This window comes from Pagrus pagrus (genome assembly GCF_965226575.1).
Source record: "Pagrus pagrus genome assembly, chromosome: 2".
Taxonomy (NCBI): domain Eukaryota; kingdom Metazoa; phylum Chordata; class Actinopteri; order Spariformes; family Sparidae; genus Pagrus; species Pagrus pagrus.
Window position 1 is genome coordinate 10429408 of NC_140186.1, and position 24415 is coordinate 10453822.

At 42.0% G+C, this 24415-nt stretch overlaps 1 protein-coding gene across 10 annotated transcripts in view; it reads left to right on the forward strand.

The window, feature by feature from the left end:
- Positions 1–24415, forward strand: part of lrba (LPS-responsive vesicle trafficking, beach and anchor containing) — a 194415-nt gene that overhangs the window by 45956 nt on the left and 124044 nt on the right. For 8 of the 10 annotated variants that reach the window (XM_084365848.1, XM_084365851.1, XM_084365852.1 and 5 more), the window contains exons 22-33: positions 5422–6861; positions 6957–7144; positions 8021–8174; positions 9155–9335; positions 10994–11127; positions 11747–11854; positions 11979–12120; positions 12455–12800; positions 19007–19176; positions 21606–21690; positions 21974–22107; positions 22827–22888. In XM_084365848.1, coding sequence (XP_084221974.1) covers positions 5422–6861; positions 6957–7144; positions 8021–8174; positions 9155–9335; positions 10994–11127; positions 11747–11854; positions 11979–12120; positions 12455–12800; positions 19007–19176; positions 21606–21690; positions 21974–22107; positions 22827–22888 — 3144 coding nt within the window. The remainder of the gene's footprint in view (positions 1–5421; positions 6862–6956; positions 7145–8020; positions 8175–9154; positions 9336–10993; positions 11128–11746; positions 11855–11978; positions 12121–12454; positions 12801–19006; positions 19177–21605; positions 21691–21973; positions 22108–22826; positions 22889–24415) is intronic. The other 2 variants (XM_084365850.1, XM_084365854.1) reach the window with 1 other exon arrangement.

A 24415-nucleotide genomic window follows, 5' to 3' on the forward strand; every position in this document is an offset into this window, starting at 1 on the left:
TGATACTGATATATCTGTAATAGCCCGATATCGGCAAACCGCTATATCAGTTGGGCTCCACTAAGAATTACATTGTACGATATTGTAATATTTCTGTTGGAAAGAAAAAAAATATACTGTTAATAATATTAATGCAAAAATCAGAGCCTGGCCGATACTTGATTTTTGGAGACTATACCAGTAAATTTGATTTCATTGGCTGAAACACTTTTTACTTGCTAACGATCACTCAGAGGCGATATCAAGCAGGATAGCACGGAAGCAGGATTTTTTACAGTTCAACAATAAACTTTATTGTCTAAAATTAGTGCACTGAAAAAAGTTTAGCATATTTTTTAGCATTATAATCTCTAAAAAAAGAAAAAAATGTTTCATACCAGTGTACGTCAGACAACACACATGCCGACACCTATGTGATAGGCCAATATTGCCCAACCGATGTATCCATCAGGCTCCAAACCTTTTGTTCTTGTTTCGTCTGCTCATATAGCTGCAGTGTGTCGGGGTCTAACTTTGCAGCATAGCCAAGTGTCTAGATTGGTGTTGTGCAAAAATTGTTTATTGTTCTTTGCACACGACCATCCTGCAGAAGCCTTTTTTTCCCCTTTAATTGCACAAGATAAATACTGTTTCTTCTTGGCTCCTGTAACATTGCCCAGCACTCTGTCTAACAACAGAATTTCACACGTACAGTGTGTATGAATAAACTAATGCACTTGTGAGATGTGAGATACACACACATACACACATTCAGGCACAGTGCAGGGACCCCGCCTGTGACTCGGATAGGTGCAGCGGGTGCTAGCCACCAAGATACATGCATCTGCTATAAAAAAGCTAAAGAAACTCAATTGCAATTTTATTGTCCCGTTTGATAGATTTCCTGCCACCTTTGTAGCACCAAAGCTGTTTGTCACTGTTGCTCTCTCCTCCCACTGCTGCAGGGCTCTGTGTGTGCGCTTGATTGTGCCTGTGTGTCTGTGCCTGTGCGAATGTGAGTTACTAGGCACATTTTCTCTTTGCCCTCCTTTTCTCTTGGGCTCTAGGAAGCCCTTCTCTCCGAGCCCATTGAATATTCATCGGAACCGTGCAAGAACAATCAGAGAAACAAGGCCTCATAAATACAACCAGCCCACTGGGAGCCTCTTGATAACTGCATATATGCATTCGCAAATCAAATACATATTTGCACACTTCTTCTCTGCATAGACTTTATGATTTAGTTTGCCTTTTGTCAACCATGGTAACGTTGTCAGTTAAGAGATAATATGCCACATGCTGAATGCATGTTTTCACCTCTTTGCTAGAAACGACACTTTTCCTAGTTGAGATTTTGTCGACGACTGAGAAGCTTTGTTGTGCATTTTCTATAATTGCATTATTTCTTTGAGTCTTAGGCTTTCCTGCATTTCCTTTAAGGCTCATGTTTTGTCATGTTGTTTGAACAGTTAGTTTCCAAGTATAAGAGTTTAGTTTTTGATTTTACTTTCTTTATTATTTATACCAAGAATTCAGGTCCTTTGCTCATATTTTTGGCTAGACAAAAATCTGAACATACACTGACACCTGTCAGAAACTAGTGCAGGATGAGCACCTGTACTTGTAAGACGTCAAGTTCTGACTTATTTCAGCCTATCATATTTCATATCTTTTTAGTATCAATCATCATACTAGGTGTAAAAAATGTGTCTTTTAGTCTTGCTTGGGACTGTAGAGCGGTGCTTGATTTGTTCATTGTGATTGGCTCTAATTGCTTCGCCACTGCTCAACTTCAGAGCGAGCGCAAGCAGCTCTTGTTGCCATAAATTCAGTCTTTTCCATAGGTTTGTGGAAAGCTTAGGTGCATATACTGAATATGGCGACGCATTTGGGGCTCTTCCCTTAAGAAATTTTTGTTTTTTTCAATAAAACATTTAATTTCATAGCATTTTCAAACCATTGTTATTACACTATATTTGTTTATAAAGTTGGAAAAGCTATAGCAGATACTAATGAATTAACATCCAGAAAGCTGAATGATAAAACTTGCAAAAGAGGTCCACTGGGGACCAACTACAACCATGAAATCTGTCATTTGGTTAGTTTTGATGCTCTCCACATTGATTTTACATTCTTTTGGCTTGGGTGTTACCCAAAACGCTAGTGTTGCGCCTGAACCTTATAATTGATGACAAAACCATTAATTTAATATTTTGTTTTACTTTAACTACCTGGCTATGATTTGTCAAGAGGTTAAAATTTGATTCATGTGCGTTGGGTTACTTTGCGAGGTCTATGTGTGTGTTTCTACGTGTATATCCTTCTTTGTCAGTCATTAGGAAGTAAGTGTATCTGCCTATGTGTCTTCGCGAATAGACAGATGTTCTTGCAGGTGGGCACGCTGACACAACAGCCCTCCCACCCTCGGCTCACACACACACCCAAGGTGCCCCTCGTCCATCTCTGCACACAAATCAGTTTGAGAACAAGGAGATCTCCAAAAGAGAAGGAATGGGGCGTGAAGGTCCTTCTGTCCTTCAGACTCCCACTGTCAGCTAAGTTCATTATACCTGTCAGACATTTAACCACAAAGATAAATATGAGAAGAGATGAGCCAACAGATCTTTGACAAAATATATCATACATTTTAAGAAATAATTTATTTAACTTTAGTTAATCATCCCCTTTTCAGTTCATGGGTCAAATGCAGAATAGTTTAGCCATGCAGCTTTTGCCCTCTGGGGTAATTGACACATTACACACACAAGAATCAAGCTGTGGTTCTCGGCAAAGAATTTCAAATGGATGCATTGACAGTTGGACAAAGGAAGGAGAAAGTGAGAACACTGAAAAGCCAATCCTAGATAATAGCCACGCGTCAAGTGTTGTCTTTACTACCCAGTAGAAAGCCAATCGGCCATGCTTGTATCCACATATTGGATCTTTTATCTTGTAATTTCTCAAAGAAATATAAATATCTCAAAGTGAAATGGAAACCCCATGGCTTAAAACTATTTTAGTGAACAGTAGCCTGAGGGATCCTTGCACAAACTTGTCGTCCTATGGTTGCGATAGAAATTACAGATAAAGGCTGCATGCATATTACTGAATCAGATGGGCGGGAGAAAACTACGAAGGAAAATGTTTTTACAAGGAGCGAGAAAGGAAGATATTGTGAACAAGAGCAAAAACCGCACGGCCAGCACAGCAGTAGCAGATGACATTGATTTTGGAGGAGGAATTGCATTTAGCTAATCGGATTAGAGACATGCTGCCCTCCCCATTTCCCCCTTTGTTTTGCGGTTGGTCCCTATCTATTTATCTAAATGGGGACTCCCAGGCTCCGACTGTGGGGGTCTCCCAAGATCAGCGCTTCGCCACCCTGACCCTCACCTAACAGTTTGTGGTGTGGGGCCTCGGCTTATTCTAGATCAGTTGTAGGTTCTCTGAAGATTTACGTTGTTTTGGAAATGTGACCACAGGTGTTGTTTGACTGCAGGAAAGAGGAGAGTTATTTTTCTTAAATTGTTTTGTCTGTGTTTCATTTTAAAACTATTGTTAGAAGTGAAACTATGTCTTTTTGTTTGTGATGGTGTGTCCCCTTCCAAAGCAAGACTTTCCAATGATCTGGCCGTGCTACGTTCAGTTAATACCATGTTACCTGTCACATTAGAAAAGCCCACCATGTTGTTGTACATTACCATAACATTTTTCCATACCCTACTGAGGCCAGGCCGAGTCATGGAGTAGAATGAAATTAGATTAGATCAGCGCTGATGTCTTAGCCACCCAGGGCAGTTTCTATATATTGTAGCAAGGCTAAACGCTCTTTTAAAAACCACAGAGACATATACTACCTCTGCCTAATGGTAACTGGATCTGTTACAGAGCCCCATTTAAGGCCAACATACATCATCTTAATGTACAGACTGCATCCTGAATCTATGACGTTATGTTCTGCGCCACTCTCTCCCACATAATTTCCATAGCGGTGCACTCTGAATGCAGCCTTTTAATTGCTAAAAATGCTAAATGTCAAATTAAGCTCAAACTAATGGGGTAGAAGGTCTTGCTGTGTGATCAGTGGGAAAGAGGGAGAGAAGAGAGAAGGAGACAGACTACTGGCGCATTTAAAACAGGCTGTGCACTCAGAAAACAGCTATGGATTACCAATCACTGCTTCCCACTACAGAAGATTAATGAGCACCCGTGTAGCAGGCTAATTTAGAACAATAACGCCTAATTAATTACAAATAATCAGCTTCTTTCTCTCCCTTTCCTTTCTTCCACTCTCAATGACTCACTTTCTTTCTCTTCCTCCTTTGCAATTTCTTATATTTTTTTCTCCCTTTTGATCTCTGGCTTTCTCATTTTCTTTGTTTCTTTCTCTCTCTTTCCCTCCGTCCAAATAGCCTCAGGTGAAAAAGCGGCAAAATGGGTCTAGTTTCACCCCCCCTTCCTCCACCACTGAAACCCATCTTTGACTTTCTGTCCTCCAAGCGCAGTGATTAATGCAGGGTCTTAAATTAGGCGTGGGAGGATTTGCCAATGCCGGACACGCACTCAGCACAGCCAGCAGACACACACTAATAGTATCTACTGCTAATCTATGACTGCTTACATGGATGGGCTCTTCCTCAAATGCCACTGCAGACCATTGTCGTTATAGACTAGCAGTCTAGTCTACCCATATCAGATGTAAGAAGACTGATAGAGGTTAATAGGCTGTGGGCAGATGCACATAAGAGAGAGGAAAAGTTTTAAATATGGCACAGTTAGCCACAAATGGTCCCAGTGGGTGCATATAGTAATAAGCTCACAACTAAAGAGCATTTTGAGAATATCCTGCCTCTAGAAGTTGATGTTTCCACATCAAACAGGAGGTTCAGGCACAATTTGAGATAATTAAAAGGATTAGAGTATAAATCAGTGGATATCAGTAAGAGAGAGGGAGGGTTTATTTGATGAGATGGTAAAACATGGATTTCTTTGGAATTCTAACTTTTGGTACATGATGATGTATCAAGTTTAAGTGTATTTATTTCATAGGTGCATGACATGTATCTTTAAATACAATGGTTGACATAGACCAATTTGGGGCCTGGCCGATTATTGGATCTGAGCAATTTTCCTGTGATGGAATCTACTTTTTTTGGGTTAACTTCCAATTAGTCAAGCCTACTTTCTTTTGCAGCGCTGCCCATTCTACATATGTATATGCATACAGTTAATTGTGTACTTGCTTATACACAGTAGAAATGTCACCATGTTTGCAGATCTCATGATAATCGATTGACATGACCTCCAAATCTAAATAACTAATTTGAGTTGTAAGAAATCACAATTACCCTTGAATAAAAGGGTAGACCAATAAGCTATATTGAAAGCGCCAAAGCAGCTGGTATTTCATACATTTGAACCTATCGTCTTTTGTCTTTGCAGGTAACCTTTGAGCAGCACAAAGAAAATCTGTCCCGTATGTTCCGTCAGTACCAGCGTCAGGAGTCTGCAGGCTCCCAGAGCACAATCCGAACCATCTCTGGTGTCAGCCAGAGCTCAGAGACCATGGAAAGTATAAACGGGCCATCTGCAGAGGAGACGGCTCCTTCTACTGTCATTGAGCTCACAGTGGACGAGCTGGCCCCGAAGTCTCCCGACTCAGTGTCTAGTTCAACCATCACCTCCAGCCCACTGGAGGCTGCTGATGGAAGGGGACCTGCAGCCATCACCGTGTCCAACATCCTCGCCAGGGCAGAAGAAGAAGAGCAGAAGTCGGCTCAGGAGTCTGCTGAGGCTGCTGCAAGTGATGGAAAAGAGACTGAAGATACTATGACGCAAAAAAATAATGAAGGTGAGCAGATTGAAGAGACCAACAAGCAGGAACCAGTGACTGAGACTTCCACTGACAAGAACACTGATAATCTACAAACATCAGTTAGCAACCAGGTTGAAACAGATGATACGCAAGCAGTGGAAGTAGTTAGTGAACCTGCTGCAACATCCGCGAGTGATGATACAAAAACACCTGTAAGTGACAATGAAAAATCTGGGAGTGATCCTGACAAAGGTGAATCATCACACTCCATGACAGACGACTCTTTAAATGAAACAGATACAGAACTGACGGTGGTTTCAGAAGAAAAAGATAAGACCGACCAAACATCCCCTGAGACTGCGGCCTGTCTGGAGAACAGTGTGTTGGGTGGAGCCTCCGTCTTCAACGAAGACCTGGTGGACGTGTCGTCTGTCAGTGACCAGATCCACCCAAGTGATGTTGATGATAGCCAAGAGGAGTCTTCTTTTGTATCCGCTGCTACTGGAGAAGAAGGGGAGCTAGATAAAAAGGAGGAAGATAAACATGAAGATAATGAAGGCAAGGAAAATGATCAGGAAGGACAAGAGATGAAGACAGACGATGAAAAAGATGAGAAGCAGGAGGTTAGAGAACAAGAAAAAACTGAAGAGAGTGAAACTCAAGAGGTGTCTGGTTTGGAGAGTCACACTCCTCCATCTGAAACACCTGAACAAAGTGTCACAGAACCACCCAAAGAAGAAGTTAAAGATGAACAGTCTTCCACCATAACTGAAACCGCTACTGCAGACCAGCAGCCCTCAGATACCACACCGCCCCCTACAGCCCAGGAGGTTGCAGCAGCATCAGACTCCATCTCACCCAGCCAGCCTACAGAGACCACCACCACCACTGAAGACCAGTCCAGCTCAGCAGACAGCAGCGCCGCCGCCGCCTCCGCCTCCGAACCTGGCACCCAGAAGAGCGCAGACTCTGTCAGCAAGACCAAAGAGATCAAAATTGCCAGGCTGGACGTTTCTAATGTGGCCTTAGACACAGAAAGACTTGAACTGAAGGAGACTTCTGCAACAGTATGATTCTGCTTTCTTTACTTTTTATCTCTCAAAAATTGTGTTCCCATAGACTCGATCATCATTTCAAAGGTTATGCTGGTGTCTCTCTGTAGGAAACAAGCCAAGGCCAGCCTGGAGCAGCAGCAGCAGCAGGACCTTCGGGTCAACAGAGAGAGGGCAGCACTTCGGCGCCTCGTTCCACCATGTTCCGTATCCCAGAGTTTCGCTGGTCCCACATGCACCAGCGGCTCCTCACTGACCTGCTCTTCTCTATTGAGACAGATGTTCAGATGTGGAGGAGGTAGGGTACCAAACCGCTGACTCTGACTTTGCTAGTGCTTTAGCTAACAATCATTTAGTTAATTGATTAATGGAATAGCGATTTATTGGCGCTTTATTCCTCTGAGGAGCAGAAGATTCCATCCCGCAAGCTTGTTCCTAATGAAGGGGTGCATGGGTCTGACATAGTCCTTCACAAATCGTTGTGTTGTTAATGGGAAGATTTTTCTTGGGATTTTTCCTTTTTAAATGGAATATATTTTTATGTGTGTACAGGAAGTACTTATTTTCCACACTTCAAAATGAGGAAATACTCTTTGCATATTAGTAGTATAAGTAGCATCTTAGTTGCAATCTTCGCATACAGCCGTACATCAGATTCATCTACATTGATGTAAAACATAAAAGTCTCTATGGATTCTTGACAATCTAGTTGTGTAAGATGTAACTTTTCCACCTTAAAATGTCAAAAAAACGACTAGACCTCTGATATATATTTAGTGAGTTGCTTACTTACGTTATCCCAAGTGTTTCTAACAACTCGTACTCAAACTAAGAGCGTTTTTCATTTGTTCGCCTGTCACTACAACTTCTGGGGGAGAGTCTGAGAATAGGGGAGGAAGTTGGCGATCAAGACTAAACAGAACGTGAACCAAATTTGTCAGTGAAGATTTCTGTCTGAGTCACGCAGACAGATGTTCACCTGCAATCGTGGTTGTTTAACGATTAAAATAACAAACTACTTTTGTTTTGTTTTGATTGAGAGACCCCCTAGCGTTAGAAAATACATGGCATGCGTTTTAGCTTGTCAAAAAACTACTCACCTATTTATAAGTGTTTATATTCTACATGGTGGGGTTTAATAACAAAGCACATTTTCTTCTCTTTTTCCTCTTAGCCACTCCACAAAGACGATTTTGGACTTTGTGAACAGCAGCGAGAACGTTGTGTTTGTCCACAACAGCATACACCTCATCTCCCAGGTGGTGGACAACCTCATCATGGCTTGTGGAGGCATTTTACCTCTGCTCTCTGCTGCCACCTCCTCCTCTGTGAGTCTTCTTGTGTGTGTGTGTGTGTGAGAGAGAGATTTTACGTGTGTGTACTTAACTGTGGCTGTGTATCTAGTTGATGGCTCCAGTCACAGGAAGTTATCCATCCACATTGACCTTTCCCAATCACATTAGACTACAGTTAGCTGCTTCCTAACATTGTTAGGTTGTTTTTGTGTCGTCTGATCTCGGTCACTGAGGCTCTCTCACGTGATTCTTTGGTGCCGTCACTTTCATGGCCTGTCTATGAAACTGGTTGATGTTCAATTCCATTAATTCTATTGTATTCAGTTGTGTGTGGTCTTAAACCAAATTTAAATTTGTAGCAAATACTTCTATCAGGATGTTTTATGAGTATACGGTAGTATAAACATGACCATTTTAAAAGCATTTTATTCAATCATTTTATGATATGTTTCCTTTTTGCATGTACATGTTTATTGGCTGGTTATTAAGGAAATAGATGTACAAATATGCATTTTCTCCATCATCATGCAGTCGTTTCATTGGCTTACTTTGTAAGATGTTGCCGTTTTGGCTTTTGTATATTGTCAATGTTTTTTAAGAAAGTCTTATCTATTCTTATATGGCAAGTAATTCTAAGGTGATGTGTTTATGTAATGTGACTTTTGACAAAATTCTCGTAAGACGATTATTTCTTTTTCTGCCAAACTTGATGTCAAGAATGAACCTAGTCATACCTTTTAGTCATTGTAGATTTTTTTGCCATGTCAGATTATTCTATAGTGTACGTTACATGCAAAAACATGTGTTTTCTTATGTGACCGAAGCATTTTTTGTTTTTACATACGAATGAATGATTTTTTCTTTTAATGCATTTTTATTACTTACACACAGAAAAATCACACTTAATCTATACTGAATCATCAGTTAGTTTACAAAATTTAGAAGATGTTTATATACTTCTATGACGACTTATCCATTAAATACTGAGCACATGTTCTTCTCTCTACTACCAGCATGAAATGGAGAACATTGAACCATCCCAAGGCTTGACCGTGGAGGCTTCCATCACCTTCCTTCAGCGCCTCATCAACCTCGTGGATGTTCTCATCTTTGCCAGCTCCCTTAACTTCACTGAGATAGAAGCTGAGAAAAACATGTCGTCCGGAGGCATCCTCCGACAGTGCCTTCGCCTTGGTACGCACACTTTTCCCTATCAATTTTTTTTTAATAGACTCATTATTTGCTAAAACTGCTCATTTGCTTTGATCTCATGCATTCTTTTTTTTTTTTATTTCTTGAGCTTAACAATATTTTTTTAGCTCTCTTTCTGTTCATCTGTGTCTTTATCTCCTGCTTTTACCAAGCACTCTGTCCTCCCCTGTTCATCGATCCGCCTCATATCAGCAGGCTGTAGCCTCTTGTATTAGCCTCAGTCATGGCTCCCTGTAGTCTGTTTGACCCTCCCTTCTGTATTCTCTTTCTTTTCCGCCGTCTTCCTCTCCATCTCCCGCTCTCATTTCCCTCGCCTCTTTTGCTCTGCTCGTATCAGCTCTCTCTTATCTTGTTATTATAACCCCACTGCATGGCAACACTCTAAAATGGCTGCTATCATGATATAGTGAGTTCTCCTTAATGGCCTTGGCGGTACTGTACTGCAGCGTAGCCTGAGGCCTTTTTCTACCTTCTGTTCCAGGCTATTACAGTTGCCTCTGACAGCATCAAAAGGCCAAGCCACGCTCCAGCTGAATAAAAGATATTGAAATTCTTACATTATTCATTTTATGTGGCGCACCTTTTCAGCAAACACAGATCAACACAGTGAACACTCTCACTCAGCGTGGAAGTGGTGCAGTACTTTCTACACTGATTTAAATAATTTCCTCATGCTTTGTTCCAGATATGTAATGGTGCATATCCAGGTATCAGTTTTGGCTTTTAAATGCTCATTACGCTGAAGGTTGCAAACAAAGAAAAATGTGAACTTGTTAAACAAAGAGCGCTCCTCCTCTCAGATATTATCCAACTCCCCGTGCTGCTGTTGGGGTTTTCGCAGAAAAGCGATGCCAGCGTACTACAGGTCCGGATTTAGAGAGCAGCCGTTATGAAATGAATATTTGATGAGGTATGCGCTCCCCATTGCTGGCACCTAATCTGATTTTGTAAGACTGTAACAAGGTTTTAGCATCTCCACCCCTTCCTCCCCCTCTCTTTTTATAAATGGCCGTATGAAAGAGTAGTCCTAATGGAAAAAGCGAGCCCATTTCCAGACAGAATAATTCCCTCCTTCGTAATCTAAATGGCTCAGAGTTAACATTTGTCAGTTGTCAAGTACGGAGCAGTGGGGGTTGGGAGGGTCTCCAACAGAGGAGCTGCACATTAGATTACAAATGGTAAGTGTGCCAGTTTTGAACCCGCCTAAAGTTGTCGTACCGCAAGAGTTTTCGCGACAAAGGACGTATCGTCCTGCCTACTCAGCAATGTGCACACCCGAGCAGTGTCATTTGTTATGGGAGCTGCACACAGTGGGTGTGATTCAAGAGCACACCCTTGCACTGTGACCTTGGGAGGAGAGGTGGAGCAGGGAAGAGTGAACGATGCTGCCAGAGTTGGCCAGAGCACTGACCTTGTCATGGCCCCACTTTTTCTCCTTTGTTTTCGTCTCTCTCAGCCGCTCCTGTTCTGCTTCTCTTGGTTTATGAGCCAGATTTTCACAGAGATTTATCTATTTGTTTGTAAATTTGCTTTGGATACCATCTCTTTCTGGGGACTGCAGCATAATGCTTTTACATATTTCTCCTAGAATGACTTTATTTATGATGTCATGTAATATCTCTTTCTCCATCCCTCCCCAGTGTGTGCTATGGCAGTGAGAAACTGTCTGGAGTGTCAGCAAGCCCAATTCAAGCATGGCACAGAAGGCGCAGCACGCAGCTACACAGCCATGCCCAGCACTATGCTTGGAACATCCAAGTCTGCAGCTGCGCAGGCAAGTGAACCAGATCATCTCCTCAATTTATTATCTTACATATTTTCTACACTATTTCATCTGATGTTGCAATTTCTGCAAAAATTCAAATTCACATTGTAAATCTCTGTAATCTCTCACTCTTGTACTGGTTGTTCTTTAAGTTTTTTTTTTTCTCACTTGAAAATTCATCTTCCTTTGCTTTTTTCCCATACTCAACGAAACCTGAAGGAGCTTTGTGCTCTACCCTGCTCACCAACAACAGCCAAGTGTTATTGCATTATCTCATATCTTATTATATTACCGCACTGGTTGCTATTTGTGACGCTAGACAAGCCCTCGTGTCATTGCCCCTTTGATTTGATACAGTGGCTTCCAGTAAAGTCATGTTGTTCTTCCCTGAACCGGGTGTTAAAGCTCATTTATAATGCAGTGGCTCCATAGAAAAGCCATTATGTTAAGGACATGATCCCAGGAGGGATGGCTTCCCTAAGCTGGGAAACCTTACCCTGCTCCACGAAGTGCACATGGATTAATAAACATCCCGATTGGTGTAAAGTACACGTGCTGCTCGTAGTTCACTTGGAGACAATAATACAATTCTTGTGGTAATGGTTTTGATTTTCCTGCATGCACGCAGAGTCCTGTTGATGCAGTGACAGGTGGAATGTCTCCAATCAGAGACCTGGACCGGCTTCTTCAGGACATGGACATTAACCGCCTCAGGGCTGTCGTCTTCAGAGATATCGTGAGTTATACAGAAAACACATCCACCGTAACGTGCTGGCAAAACACAACGTGCATAAAACCCGTGAAATTACTCAAATGATCAGACACACTCAGGTCGTTTAGTGTATGTTGTTTTGTTTCAGGAGGACAGTAAGCAGGCACAGTTTCTGGCTCTTGCCGTTGTGTACTTCATCTCGGTCCTCATGGTGTCCAAGTACCGCGACATCTTGGAGCCCCACAATGACAAGAAACACCCTCAACGGTCGCAGTCTGCCAGGAGCACAGGTATACAGAAGCTCTAAAAAAACCCCCAAACATCTGAAATATTTATCTGCAGAGAAAAATCACACTGTAATCTGTCATGTAGTGGTTCCGTCTTTTTCTGCTTTGACCCCTAAATACAAAGCCTAGTCTCAAGATACTTTATTTTAATATTTTTTTAGAGATCGTTGTATCTGTACAGTATTGCACTACATAGTATTAAACCACAGAATAAGAAGAAAAGGAATGGTTTGAGAAAAGTTTAATTTTGTCTTGTTTATCTGGTTGTGGGTGCCCCTACTTCTCCCTGTTGTGACTTTATTGCTCACATTTCTTCCTTATTATTGTGTCTCTTTAGATAGCGGTGCCATTTCTGGTGGACTAGAAGTAGAGAATGGTGTCTCTCTCCGGCGGTATGATTCTGGCATAGGTGATGACCACACCTCAACCGCAGCGAGCGAGGCAGACCTGTCATCCTCTGGCGTTACTCACGGCCCAGACGCAGTCTCAGAGGCCTTGTCCACGCTGTCGTCTGAGGTCAGACCTTCTCAGCCCGCTGATTCAAAGGGCAAGAATGTGAAGGATATCCTGCGCAGCCTAGTGAGCAATCCTGATGACGTCATGGTGGATCCAAGTCTGCTGCCGCCGTCATTTATAGGAGGTGTGGGCGATGCAGCCAGGGAGCAGTTCAGCTCGTTTGATAGGTGAGAACTCGGGTTCAAATATGACATACACATATACTAATCATAGAAAACCATGTTTTTCTGGTCTTCAGATTTGTGATTGTGGGGAAAACATGGGTGCAGACACGACAGCTTCATCACTTTCTCAAAAGCCCATATGGTGTACTGTATATTCGCTTCTGATTCTCAAGCTTCTGAGTTGACAGTTTCATGTCATTTACCCAAACATGACTGCAGGGGACTTTTCAAAGTCAGACCTTGAAGACATCTCCCAGTGGTATCCTCAGAGGAGGCTTTGGCGGATCTTGAAAAACATTCTGTAACAGAAACCCTTTTGAACCAGGGGGGAGTCTTAGTCTCCGACTCTTTTCCCCTTACTCCCATTGTTCTTTATTTTAGTTCCCGATTGTGCATCTTCATCCCGAGCAAATCGCCTCACAAAAGAACCTGTCTTAAGCTAAACAGGAGTCATGTCTGGGATGAAGAGAAGAAGCTGGCAGGAAGCTGTTTCTTTTCACCATGTCACTTTTCTTTTTCATCTCTTCCTGCTGCTCGTCTCTCCCTGTCTTACGTTCGAAGCGGTATCCCCCCTTTTCTGGCATAAAAGCTGTATAATTTGCGTTACCCCTGGAGGTGCAGGGGTGAACAGTCAGGAGTAAGGCTTCAAAAGCAGAGCTGGGTACTGTAGCCACAGACGGGCCCAGGTGAGAGAGGATGGTCACTGGTCTGGTTTGCATTTGGAGCCGTGATTCTGAGACAGACGTTCACAAACGGCAGATGGGGGGGAGAAGGTGGTAGAGAGATGGGAGAAGTGGGAGAAAGAAGTCTCCAAGGGGGCGATGTCAAGTCAAGGTTCTCATGGTCTGAAGAAAACATTTCTCCGTTTCTCTGTCTCGCAAACGCACTCAGTCAGTCTGCCTACCCCCAACTGTGGGAATTCCACGGCATCTCTGTGATCGCATGTCTTTATCTGAGGAATGCTTTGTCAGGTCTCAGGGCACTCCTCATATCAGGGGGATTAGACTGGCTCCTGTCCGCTGAGCACACTCAGTAGGAAGAGAGGACGTGAGGAGAGCTGGAGAACATAGAGTAACAGCTCTCTCGCTGTGTGTAGGAGCCTCTGGGAGGTGTACAGCCCGGCACAGTTGGCCAACTTTACCCGAGCCCCTTTTTAAGAGGAAATAAAAGCCACTCTGAGGGTGTTCACACATTAACACATTGTAGGGCTGTAACTAATAATAATTTTTGTTGAAGCATAAGGTTGGCAAGAATTTGTATTTTTGTTATTGTTATCAAATCCCATGAAAAAGAGAACAAAATCAGTGTGCATTAGTCCATTTTTTCCACTAATTTTGGACTTCCTACCCTGTCTGTGGCTCTTAGCCCCAAGCTCGAATGTATCCCCCCCCCCCCGTTTTTCTTTTTTTTTCAATCACAGTTGCCACTGTAAGCAAACGTCACTCAATTAAGAGCAAATAGTGAATTAGTTGGTTTACAGATGAATACATATTTGATGCTGTATTTACAGCTGCAGGGAATATTCAGTGTGATTGCTTATATATTTTTTGATTATAAATTTCATATAGTAATCGTTCTTGGGTTGGGCAGCCCTTTACCCTGTAAGCATTTTGTTTTTTTCAAATACATTTTTTAGTCAAAATATAGTTAGAAATGGTTATAAAAATTTCACAGAGCCCATGGTGACATCTTCAAATTGTCTCTTTTGTCAAACCAGCAGCCCAAAACCTAAAGATAAGAGCATTACAATGATATTAAATGGGAAAAAATCCGCAAATCCTTTGAGATCACATTTGAGATTGACTTGATGATTTTTCTCTCTTCGACCCAGACACCCACTGTTCCTCTGACCTCACTGCCAGGGGGCCAAAATGATTTTAATGTCTTTTGGTCAAAACTAGCCCTCTATCCATATCAGTCACTGGCTTTGCCCCTATATTTATTCCCTTATCTCCTCAGCTTACTCTCTTATCAGCCAGCTGTCTCTAGTCCTTACCCTTACTAATTCTACCAACCACGCATGTAGACATGCTCTGTGTTTATTATCTTGTTGTAATGACTCTATCACTGCTCAGCATCTCCCACTAACCAGTAAGCCTCCCAGTGACACCAGTACAAGCCAGAGCTGACATTCTACACTGACATCTCCTGCCAAAACATGGCCACTTTCCACTTACCCAGGGGGGCTGGATTTACGAGGGCAATGTATGAAAGAAGCTGGGATCTCCCAGATAAAAACTGCAGGCTGGTCAGGGGGTGAAGTATCCCTGCTGATTTATTTACTAGTGGAGACCTGCTGGATTTCTCCCATCCATTTCTCAGCCATGCCCCTGTTATGACAGCCAGTCTGCAAATATTTGCTGACACTAACCAGAACTAAACAGTGTCATTGTACAAGCCGGTGATTTAGTCTGCATGTTTCAGCAGAATGTGTGTGTTAGACGTTGGGATATACATGGTGCAGTTGTTTGCATTCCTGGAGGCAGACTCCACATGCATGTGAGGGTTGATGTACAGATGAGTTTTGTTGATGCTGAAGTGTTGTTAATGTACTTCTTAGGAAGGGGGTAAGCATGTCAGACACAAACACAACTGAGAGTGAAGGTCATTTCCTTCTGTAAATGTCTGCCTCACACTGTAAAAAAGTGAGGTTCTGTGAGTGCAAACTGGGATTCGCACAAGTTTACCTTCTGGGATGAACCAGAAACAAACACTGAACATAAACATTTTTGGCAACAGTCCTTTAAAAATAATTGTTAACAGTGAGTGCCCAGTATCCACTGGAACAAAAAGATTCAAGGAAATAGAATGAATACTACCATAATAATACATTTTAAGATGATAATAACTTCAACTGGAAACCCTATCATTAATAACCCATGAATTGCTAACGTCTATATTTAGTATGTCGTAATGAATTAAATGGATCTCTTCTTAGCTTAGCTAATACTTCAAATGCTGTAAAGGAAATGTCGATATTAAAACTTTAAATAATCGAACCATCTACAGTAAAAATATTTCAACATGAAGATAAAAATGGTGTAGTGCACATTCTTAATGCAGTCTGCAAAACAGTTAGATGTACTGCGTTCTACACATCCCGACAAAAACCAAGCCAATATTGGCCCTATTGATATAGTGGCTGGTATTATGTTGGTATTAGTACAATGTACTGCATTTCCAAAGCATAACCTTTTAAAAAGTAGTCATTGACGAGCCTTATAAGACATAAACACTCACATAAACACAGAAGCTCCCAAGATGCCTCCCAACGTTACAAGATAAGGGCTGCACTGCAGTGCCTCCAGTACATGCATATGCAAATACATGCACCTGCACATTAATGCACACATATCCACATATTTCAGAAAGTATATAATAAAAACAAACTTTTTTCACCACTTCAGACAAAACTTCAACATCTCCTGCCTTTTCACTGTGTTGTCTAGCAGCCTGTTGGTCAAAATAAATACCATCCATCTGGTACATATCGGACACATACATCACGGATGTATACTTGCGCCCAGAGCAATATCCTCGTGCACACACCCTTGCAAACACACATGAGAAACACTCGCTATTCTCATACTTTGTAGGCCCTTAGGTCCCAGTTGCTCCACTCCATTAATCACTGATGTCATCAACGTAATGCCCCTCCCACACCAGCCATCATCACCCAATCACAGCTCGAGAAACTCTCAGATGCTGTGGACTTTATTGCAGTTGATGTGAAAATGGTGTGTACATGCAAATGTGTCAGCGTGTATGGCCGATGAATAACACTTGGAACATTCACATGTCGAGGGTTGCATGAAACGAGGGTGAAAGAGGAGATCAAAGCTCTCCTGGGGTGTTCCCTCTCCTCCCTCACATGTGGTTAACACTCAAGAGAATGGTATTTTTACACACAAACGCACCACTGACACTGTCCTACTCATTCTTGCACTTGTTTTACCTTAAATAGCAGAGATTACAGGAATCACAGTGTTTACTGCACTTATCCATTGTAGGTTAAAGCCTTTAATAATTCAGCCTCAGTCCAGCATACACACACACACACACACACACACACACACACACACACACACACTGCCCTGGGCTTCTGTTGTGGGTTGAGTGGGGCCGCTGACGGCTGATTAATCGACTGGGGCGGCCCACTCATGATAAGTGTGGCTAATGACCTGCTGAATAATTCACTGGGCCTTTGCTGGGGAACAGATGGAAGGCCAAACACATACACGGACATGTTCACTGGCAAGACTCGTACACACTTGTGCACTCATGCATTTATTTGTACACTCAATATGCATATATTCAAATATTTGTGGACGCACACGCTCCCAGCCTCTGCACACCAGGGGTCCTCTGTCTCCCCGTCTCTCTCTCTCCTGCCGTTGACACCTTGGGTGCTTCACGTCAGTGCCGCCCCTCGTTCCCTGATACCAGCATCCAGCCCGCTCACTATCAGAACAGAGCAAAAGTTACCAGAAACATTTATCTCTACCCCTGTAGCCAGATTTGATTCTGTTCTATCACTACTTCAGTTTTTATGTATCACTCTGGACCTTCTCAGTATGTGTTTGTATTTCAAACACAACTGTCAAGCCGCTGGGATCCGTATGCAGCTCTGTTATTCTCGAAAACATAGATCACTCGAAGCAAAGGTCAACTGTCAGGGTTTAACATTCACAGTAACTTTTAATAGATCTGATCAGCTGCCTTAAATCAACCGAGAACAGCCTTTGAATCTGCAGCCAGGTATCTGTCGGCACCACAGGAAGCCAGACCCAACTACCCTTGTGTGTGTGTGCGCATGAAAGCCTGCATACAAACAGACTCTGGGAACGTGCAGGAATGTGTGTTAGCTCTTTTGTCTGTACTACTCTTTTCTTTTCTATATTCAAATGTTGTGCATTTGATCCATGCTTGCATATCTGTGTAAGCCTGCATTGGTTTGTGTTTCTGAGAGGGAGCAGTAGCCAGTGATTAGACTCTGCGCCCCCTGTGTCAGCACTGATAAGCGGGGCCAGGCTCTCTTTGATATGACCAGTGGTCTGTCAGAGCCCTGGTCTAAACTGACAGCTTATCTACATGCTGCTCTCCTCCCATCTGCTGTTCGGCAGACAGGAATTGAACTCCACTCAGTTGTACAGCATCAGTACGAGAAACACTTCCTGTTACTTTACAGGAGGGCAGTCTGAAGAAGCAGCATTATCATTGCATAGATAGCTGTGTTTAGAAACTTAAGCTAGCTGTCAGTGCTCAGAAAAAAAGACTTTAATTTTAGTATTAGTGAAATTAGTGAATGTAAAACTTGATTGAAGCTGAAACTAAACCTGTGTGCTGTGGCTGGATATCAAATCTTGATACTTTTTGTATACCGGCAGAAATATGTTTAGTAGAAGAATTTTTATTTAAGCTAACTTATTGTAAAGGCTGCTTGTGATGAAATAACTTTAAACACTACTGCCTTTAGAAGTTTTACATATCTTGCTCATAGACAAAAATGGTTTTGTCTGAGACTATTCCTCAAAAGAAGGTATTGAGGGGGAAAAAAAAACTATTGTTTTTGGCATGCATACATTGTGATAACCCCAATTGTTTGAAAAATAAACTGCTAAATTTCAGGTGCACTGGTGCCACCAATGGAAATGTTGAGTCACACTCGACTGACTTTTGGGCGCATGTGTGACCAAAATAGTCACACCCTGGAGCCCTGATACTAAAACACATGTATCAAATTGTCAAATACATCAGGCCTAATATGTGCTGACCATTTTAGAAGGATTGGTTGTAATTGTGAAAGGTTGAGCTGTAGAAGTGAACAACACACTAAAAGTAGGCTCCAATTTTCTCTTGTATAGATGTATACAATGCACTTTTTCCTTTCAGTATATGCTGTTATACCCAGTACAGTGTTTCATCAAGCAAAACTAAATGAAAAAGTAAGCGTAGTATCCAGAGAACAAGTACTGCAGGTAGCTGTTTGGTTTGTGGCAAGATGAATGTGACTATTTAAAAATATTTTGAGTCAGTGAAGTTGCCCTATACTAAAATTACTCTACCGACCTTATGGATTGATGACAGAGTTGCTGTTGTTTTATACTGTGTACGTAAAAGGCTTGTAGTGAACTGGCACGGTCAGCATTTCTTACAATACTTCTTTCTAGTTGACACTAACATGGATAATTGATCTCCTCTCCCTACAGAAGTGTCATCGTCGCACCCAAGAAAGCCGGCATGACTCCGTCTCCAGGCACCTCCACTCCCATCCCAGCAGCCACTGCTGCGTCTGTGTCTGGCGGGACACCAATCGACAGCGTTGCTGTAGTATCTTCTGGCGACGCCTCCCAGAGCACTTCTGCAGACTCTGCAGCTAGTGAGTACACACACACGCACACACACTCAAATATTATTCGAGCAGGGTTTCTGCGAGGGCTGATGAGTCAAAGCATAGATGAGCCTGCTATGAGGAAGTCAATATTTGTTGAGAGATTTTGCTCTTCTGTGTGTCTGGAAGAATAATGTTGTGTTTGTTCAGTGTAATCCAGTTAACAAAGTTACAGTAACAGTTGTAATTGCTTTGCATTTATAGAGTTAAAGTAGAATTAGAAGTGAGATTTTCAAAATAAGACTGTTTATTCATTCAAAAATAAAAATGAATACAAAATAATTCTTACAGTTGTAAATAAATACGTAGAAATTAAAGTCCTTTAATATTACAGTGATAACATAAGTTAACTAATAAGTTCTTATAAGGTGCTTATTAACAATAATAAGACTGAGTGTTAATAATAGCATAATAAAATTGTTTATTGATAGTAGACATTTAAAAGCACTAATAGGAAGCTTGTTGACATTTACTGACTGTTTAAGGACGTAAATAAAATACTTATGAATTATAATTGTTTCTAACAGCATTAAAAACACTGACTTTGACTAACTTACCTACTATGTCATTGTTAAACCTAAGTAAGCTTTTTGCAGCTTACATATCTAGCTGCAAGAACAATGCCTTGTAAGAGTTAGTAGATCCTAAGATCATTAGATCCAATGGCTCTAATGCAAGAACAAACCTTTTTAAGGTTAATAAATTGTTAATTAAGCTCTTACAAACATTTTTTTAAATGTATTTTATAAGTACTTACAAGGGCCTTATTATCAAATCATCGATACCAGAATTCGATTAAAACCTGGAAATCTCCAGAGGTTGTTTATAGTAAGATTAAATGAAGAAACTTATAGAAGGATATTTAATTTCAAAAGTCTGGAGACTTATTCATTTGAAAAACATTTTGAAAAAATAATGGGACATCATGAACTTAATGAGTAACATTTAACTCTGTTTTGTTCAGATGTTGTGTTTTTATGATTTATGAAAAGAAAGAGGTAAACAATAAAGGGACATTCATCTGTAGGATGAACTGATATAAATAAATAAATAAATAAATAAAATATAATAAATAATCTTCATCTTTATGAGCACACCAGCTCTCCTATATTCACACGCAGTAAATTGTGATTAGAAGACCAGCTGTTTTTTTGTCACCTCTCTGCATGTGTGAGTGTGTAATACAGTGTGTTGTTTTTTCATCAAGGAGTGTGTATGTGTGTTTAAGAGAGGAGGGAGAGACAGGAGAATGGGGTTTGTGTGTTTTGGGAGCATTTACTGTAAAACCAGGCTGGGGAGAAGGTGTGTGTCTGTATGTGTTGTGTGTGCGTGTGTGCATGTGAATAATGATAAGTGTTGAAATTGTGTGCATTGGGTGCTTTGTGTCAGCGAGCGGTGTTGAGTAAATATGCTTTGTGAGCGTGTGTGTGTTTTTAGTGGGGCAGTGGGAGGACTAATGGAGACGTTCATTTACTCCTCTTTGTTTGAAGGAGCTACTTCAGCTCGAGAGGGATACTCTCACCAGGCCCACATGGCGCTGCTTAACACCTTACATGCACGCACGCACACACACGCAAGAACACACATTCCAGCCCACATTACACTGTCTGTCATTCTGTAAGAGTTATCCCTGCTTGGAGACTGTCCTGGCTGGAAAAACAAGCCCGCTGAAACACCAGAGGAATCCCCCTCCTCCATATTCAGCTGGGCATTAGCTTATTTATGAGCCACAGGGAAGTGAATTTACTGCCAGATCAATCAAACATGGACTTTGTACCTTGTGCGCCTCTGTCTCCAGAATGAAGTCGTAAAGCACCTTTTAGTTGTATAATGAAACAGTCACAAAAACAGCCCAGAGGGGTAAATTGGTATGTAATGACTTAACAATTTGAGTAAACAGTAGCATTTTTTTACATCTCACATTCACACAGGTGTAAGACTGAAATACTACGTTTACTACTTATAACAGATACTTAATATTATTATGCATGTGTTTGATATATAGTTGAAATAAAAAAAAAACACCTCCAAATATTATCACGCTGACTGCAGCTGACAGTGAAACGTTACCATCCTTTATACAATTTAGAGGTTTCCATCATGAGAATGTCTGAATTGTAAATTGATAAGGAAGACGTATCGAGCTCGGAGTACATCATCCACTATCTAACCATAAAATTATACTTGTACCCCCACTTGCCCTATCTGACCATAAATCCCCCATATTCTATACATTAGAATGAAGACCATTGTATTATTTCATAAGAGGCATGTTTCCACACAGGTTTATGGTGCTGCCCTGCTCGTATAATGTATTGCTCCGTGCGTGTGTTTGTGCGGGGGTGTGTGTGTGTGTAGCGTCTTATTCTTGTCCAACATCCAGACTAATAACAGAGTTCTTTGGTTTCTCCCTGCAGCAGGCGGCCAGGTTCCAGCCAGCGCTAGCCTGCCATCTGTCCCCCCACTCTCCCCTGTGACCCAGAACACAGCCCCCAATATGAGGTGATTCATCTTCTTTTTTCTCTCTCTCTCCCATACACACATGCACACACACACACACACACACAGTCAGTCAGCTTTTTTTTATGCACATAAGCATACAAAATCAGTTATTGCATATCCACGGATTGTTGTTTTGTCTCAATTCCAATTTTCCTTCACATTAAAAGGTGATATTTTACTTATTTTTGAATCTGGCATTTTCTAGATTTGTTTTGGAGTTGCATGATGATTAAATTTCCCTGCCATGTACTGTATTTGTGTGTTGTTTGGATCACATCTTCAGTATCTCAGAGCGTCTGGAGCATGCTCTAGAGAAGGCAGCGCCTCTTCTGAGGGAGATCTTTGTCGACTTTGCCCCCTTCCTCTCTCGGACACTGCTGGGCAGCCACGGACAAGAGCTCCTCATTGAAGGCACGAGTAAGTACAACATCATCGCGACCATTACAGATGCAGGCTTTAAAATTTTTTTTTTAATAAAAAAGATGCATCTTTTAACTGTTGTCCTCATTTAAATGCAATAACATCTCCAAGCTGCTGTTAATCCAATAGTGTGATGAGTGTGCATTGAGCCAAGAGCTGGTAGTCGTGCTGAAGGTTTCTAGGGGGCCAGGTCAGAGGCCAGGCCACTAATAGCAGTGTTTGGGATGTCTGCTGCCACCAAACAAAATGGAAAGTTGATTGATAGCTGCAGGGGGGCCTGAAGAGAAGGCAGGGGGGAGGTGTGTGTGTATGTGTGTGTGCGTCTGTGCATGCATGTGTCACATGAAGAGCAACTGAAAGACCAAAGGCTACTCTGCCTTGTTCCCGTCTGTGCCTGTGCAGCAGCCTCTGGACACTCTCGTGGCCCCCTGCCCCCTAAAAGCCCAGAGCTCGCCATTAGGGATCAATGGGACATATGCTGGCCAAGTCAGGCCTGTAATACAAGGTCCAAATATGTATTAGTTTACAGTAACATCATGTCGGCTCATTAGGCCCATCAATACTATCTGCTCCCTTGCAGATGGCACAAGGTTAGGTAATCTCTGTCTATTTCTGTGTTTGGCAAGAAGCAAGTTTATCAAATAGAATGCACAAAAAAATTGCAGTTTTTTGTCAAATGTACATCTCTGACTACTTTTTTTCATTCATTTCCCCAGGCCTGGTGTGTATGAAGTCCAGCAGCTCAGTGGTGGAGCTCGTCATGCTTCTGTGTTCACAGGCAAGTCTAGCATCTATATCTGTACTCACCCCCGTCCTCCACTTTCTCACCGACCTGATTTATCAGGCTCACCTTGAGTGCAGTAAATCTGCAGCCGTGAGTGGACAGTGAGCTATCCAACGCCTTATCTCTCCTCCACACCACCTTGTCTACCTTTCCACACTCACCCCGTCCCCGAGCGAGGGCAGAGAAACCGGATAGAAGGCATCTCCGGCCGCAAATATTGGTTTGAGGGTCAAGGGTGGCCGACCTGTCCGCGTCACCTCTGACCCGAGCGCCGGACCCTTGTGGCCAGGCCAAACTGATGAGGAGGGATAATGTAGATTTGATGGTGCTTTGCATTGATTATCCCTCTCGTCTCTGTTGTCTTGTGGGTGTTTTGTTGCCAAGTTTATTTAGCTGCTGCTGGATTCATGAATACTAATTCAGGGATCATAAGCAGGCGTGGGCAGATCAATGATCGGAGACGTCAACAGATCACTCCAGGATGGCTGAGTAGCATTAACAGACACAAACTGAAGGCTGTTCATTTACTGCATGTGGACCAAAACACAGCACACAGTAGGGCTGGGTAATTTATCAATATTATATTGTCATACTGATCCAATAGCAAATATTGTTAAATCATGATATGGCATAAGTGTCATCCTTTCCTGGTTTTAAAGGTCGCATTACAGACTGTTCCACCTGTTCTAATACCTGCCTTTAGTAGCAGTTATGAAGTGCTTTTGAGGAGATTTCAAATTATCAACATATGTGTATTGAGTATAGCAATATTGCCTAAAAATACTGTGATATTATTTCACCCAGTATACTGAGTATACTTTGTGTGTAAATGAATCTCATATAAACAGTGTATTTATTCCCTGTAGAAGCGCTCATTTATTTAACGTAACCCTCATATACACACATCCAGTGACAAGGACAACAGATAATAACTCCCCTCTGGCCCTGTTTGTTTGCATCTGTACCATTTAAAACCCCTCATGAAAAAACAAAGATCTCCAATAATACAAAAACACGTCTGATTAATGACATCTCTCTCACCACTACGCTGGGCTTTTTTTTTTATCAGCTTTATTTCCCAGAGAAATAGCACCCGTCATCTGGCTTCCTCTCCTCCACCTTCTCCCCCTTTTAACCCCCTACTTTGTTTGGGTCCCATTATTCACTTCGCTTCATCTCTAAAAAGGTAATACAGTCAGATTACACATCTGTTTGGATGTCAGTGGCCGCGCATAGATTTGCGCTAGTGGGACACATGGAGGGAATGCGAACCCGGTAATGTCCACAGAGGAAGGAGTTGCAGGAGTGAGAGCTAGATAGAAAACCAAAGAGAGAAGAATGACAGGCTCTAATGCACCTATTTGTCATATCTGTCAGGGTGTTGTTTAATGCTAATCTAATCAAAGGCAGAATCTTGGTGATTGCTCCGCTGCACAGCTCATACCTCGCTTCCCCCTTTGGTCCCCAGCCCAAGCTATTTCTTCCTTTCTCTGAGCTCCAAGCTACCCCACCCAATCTCAC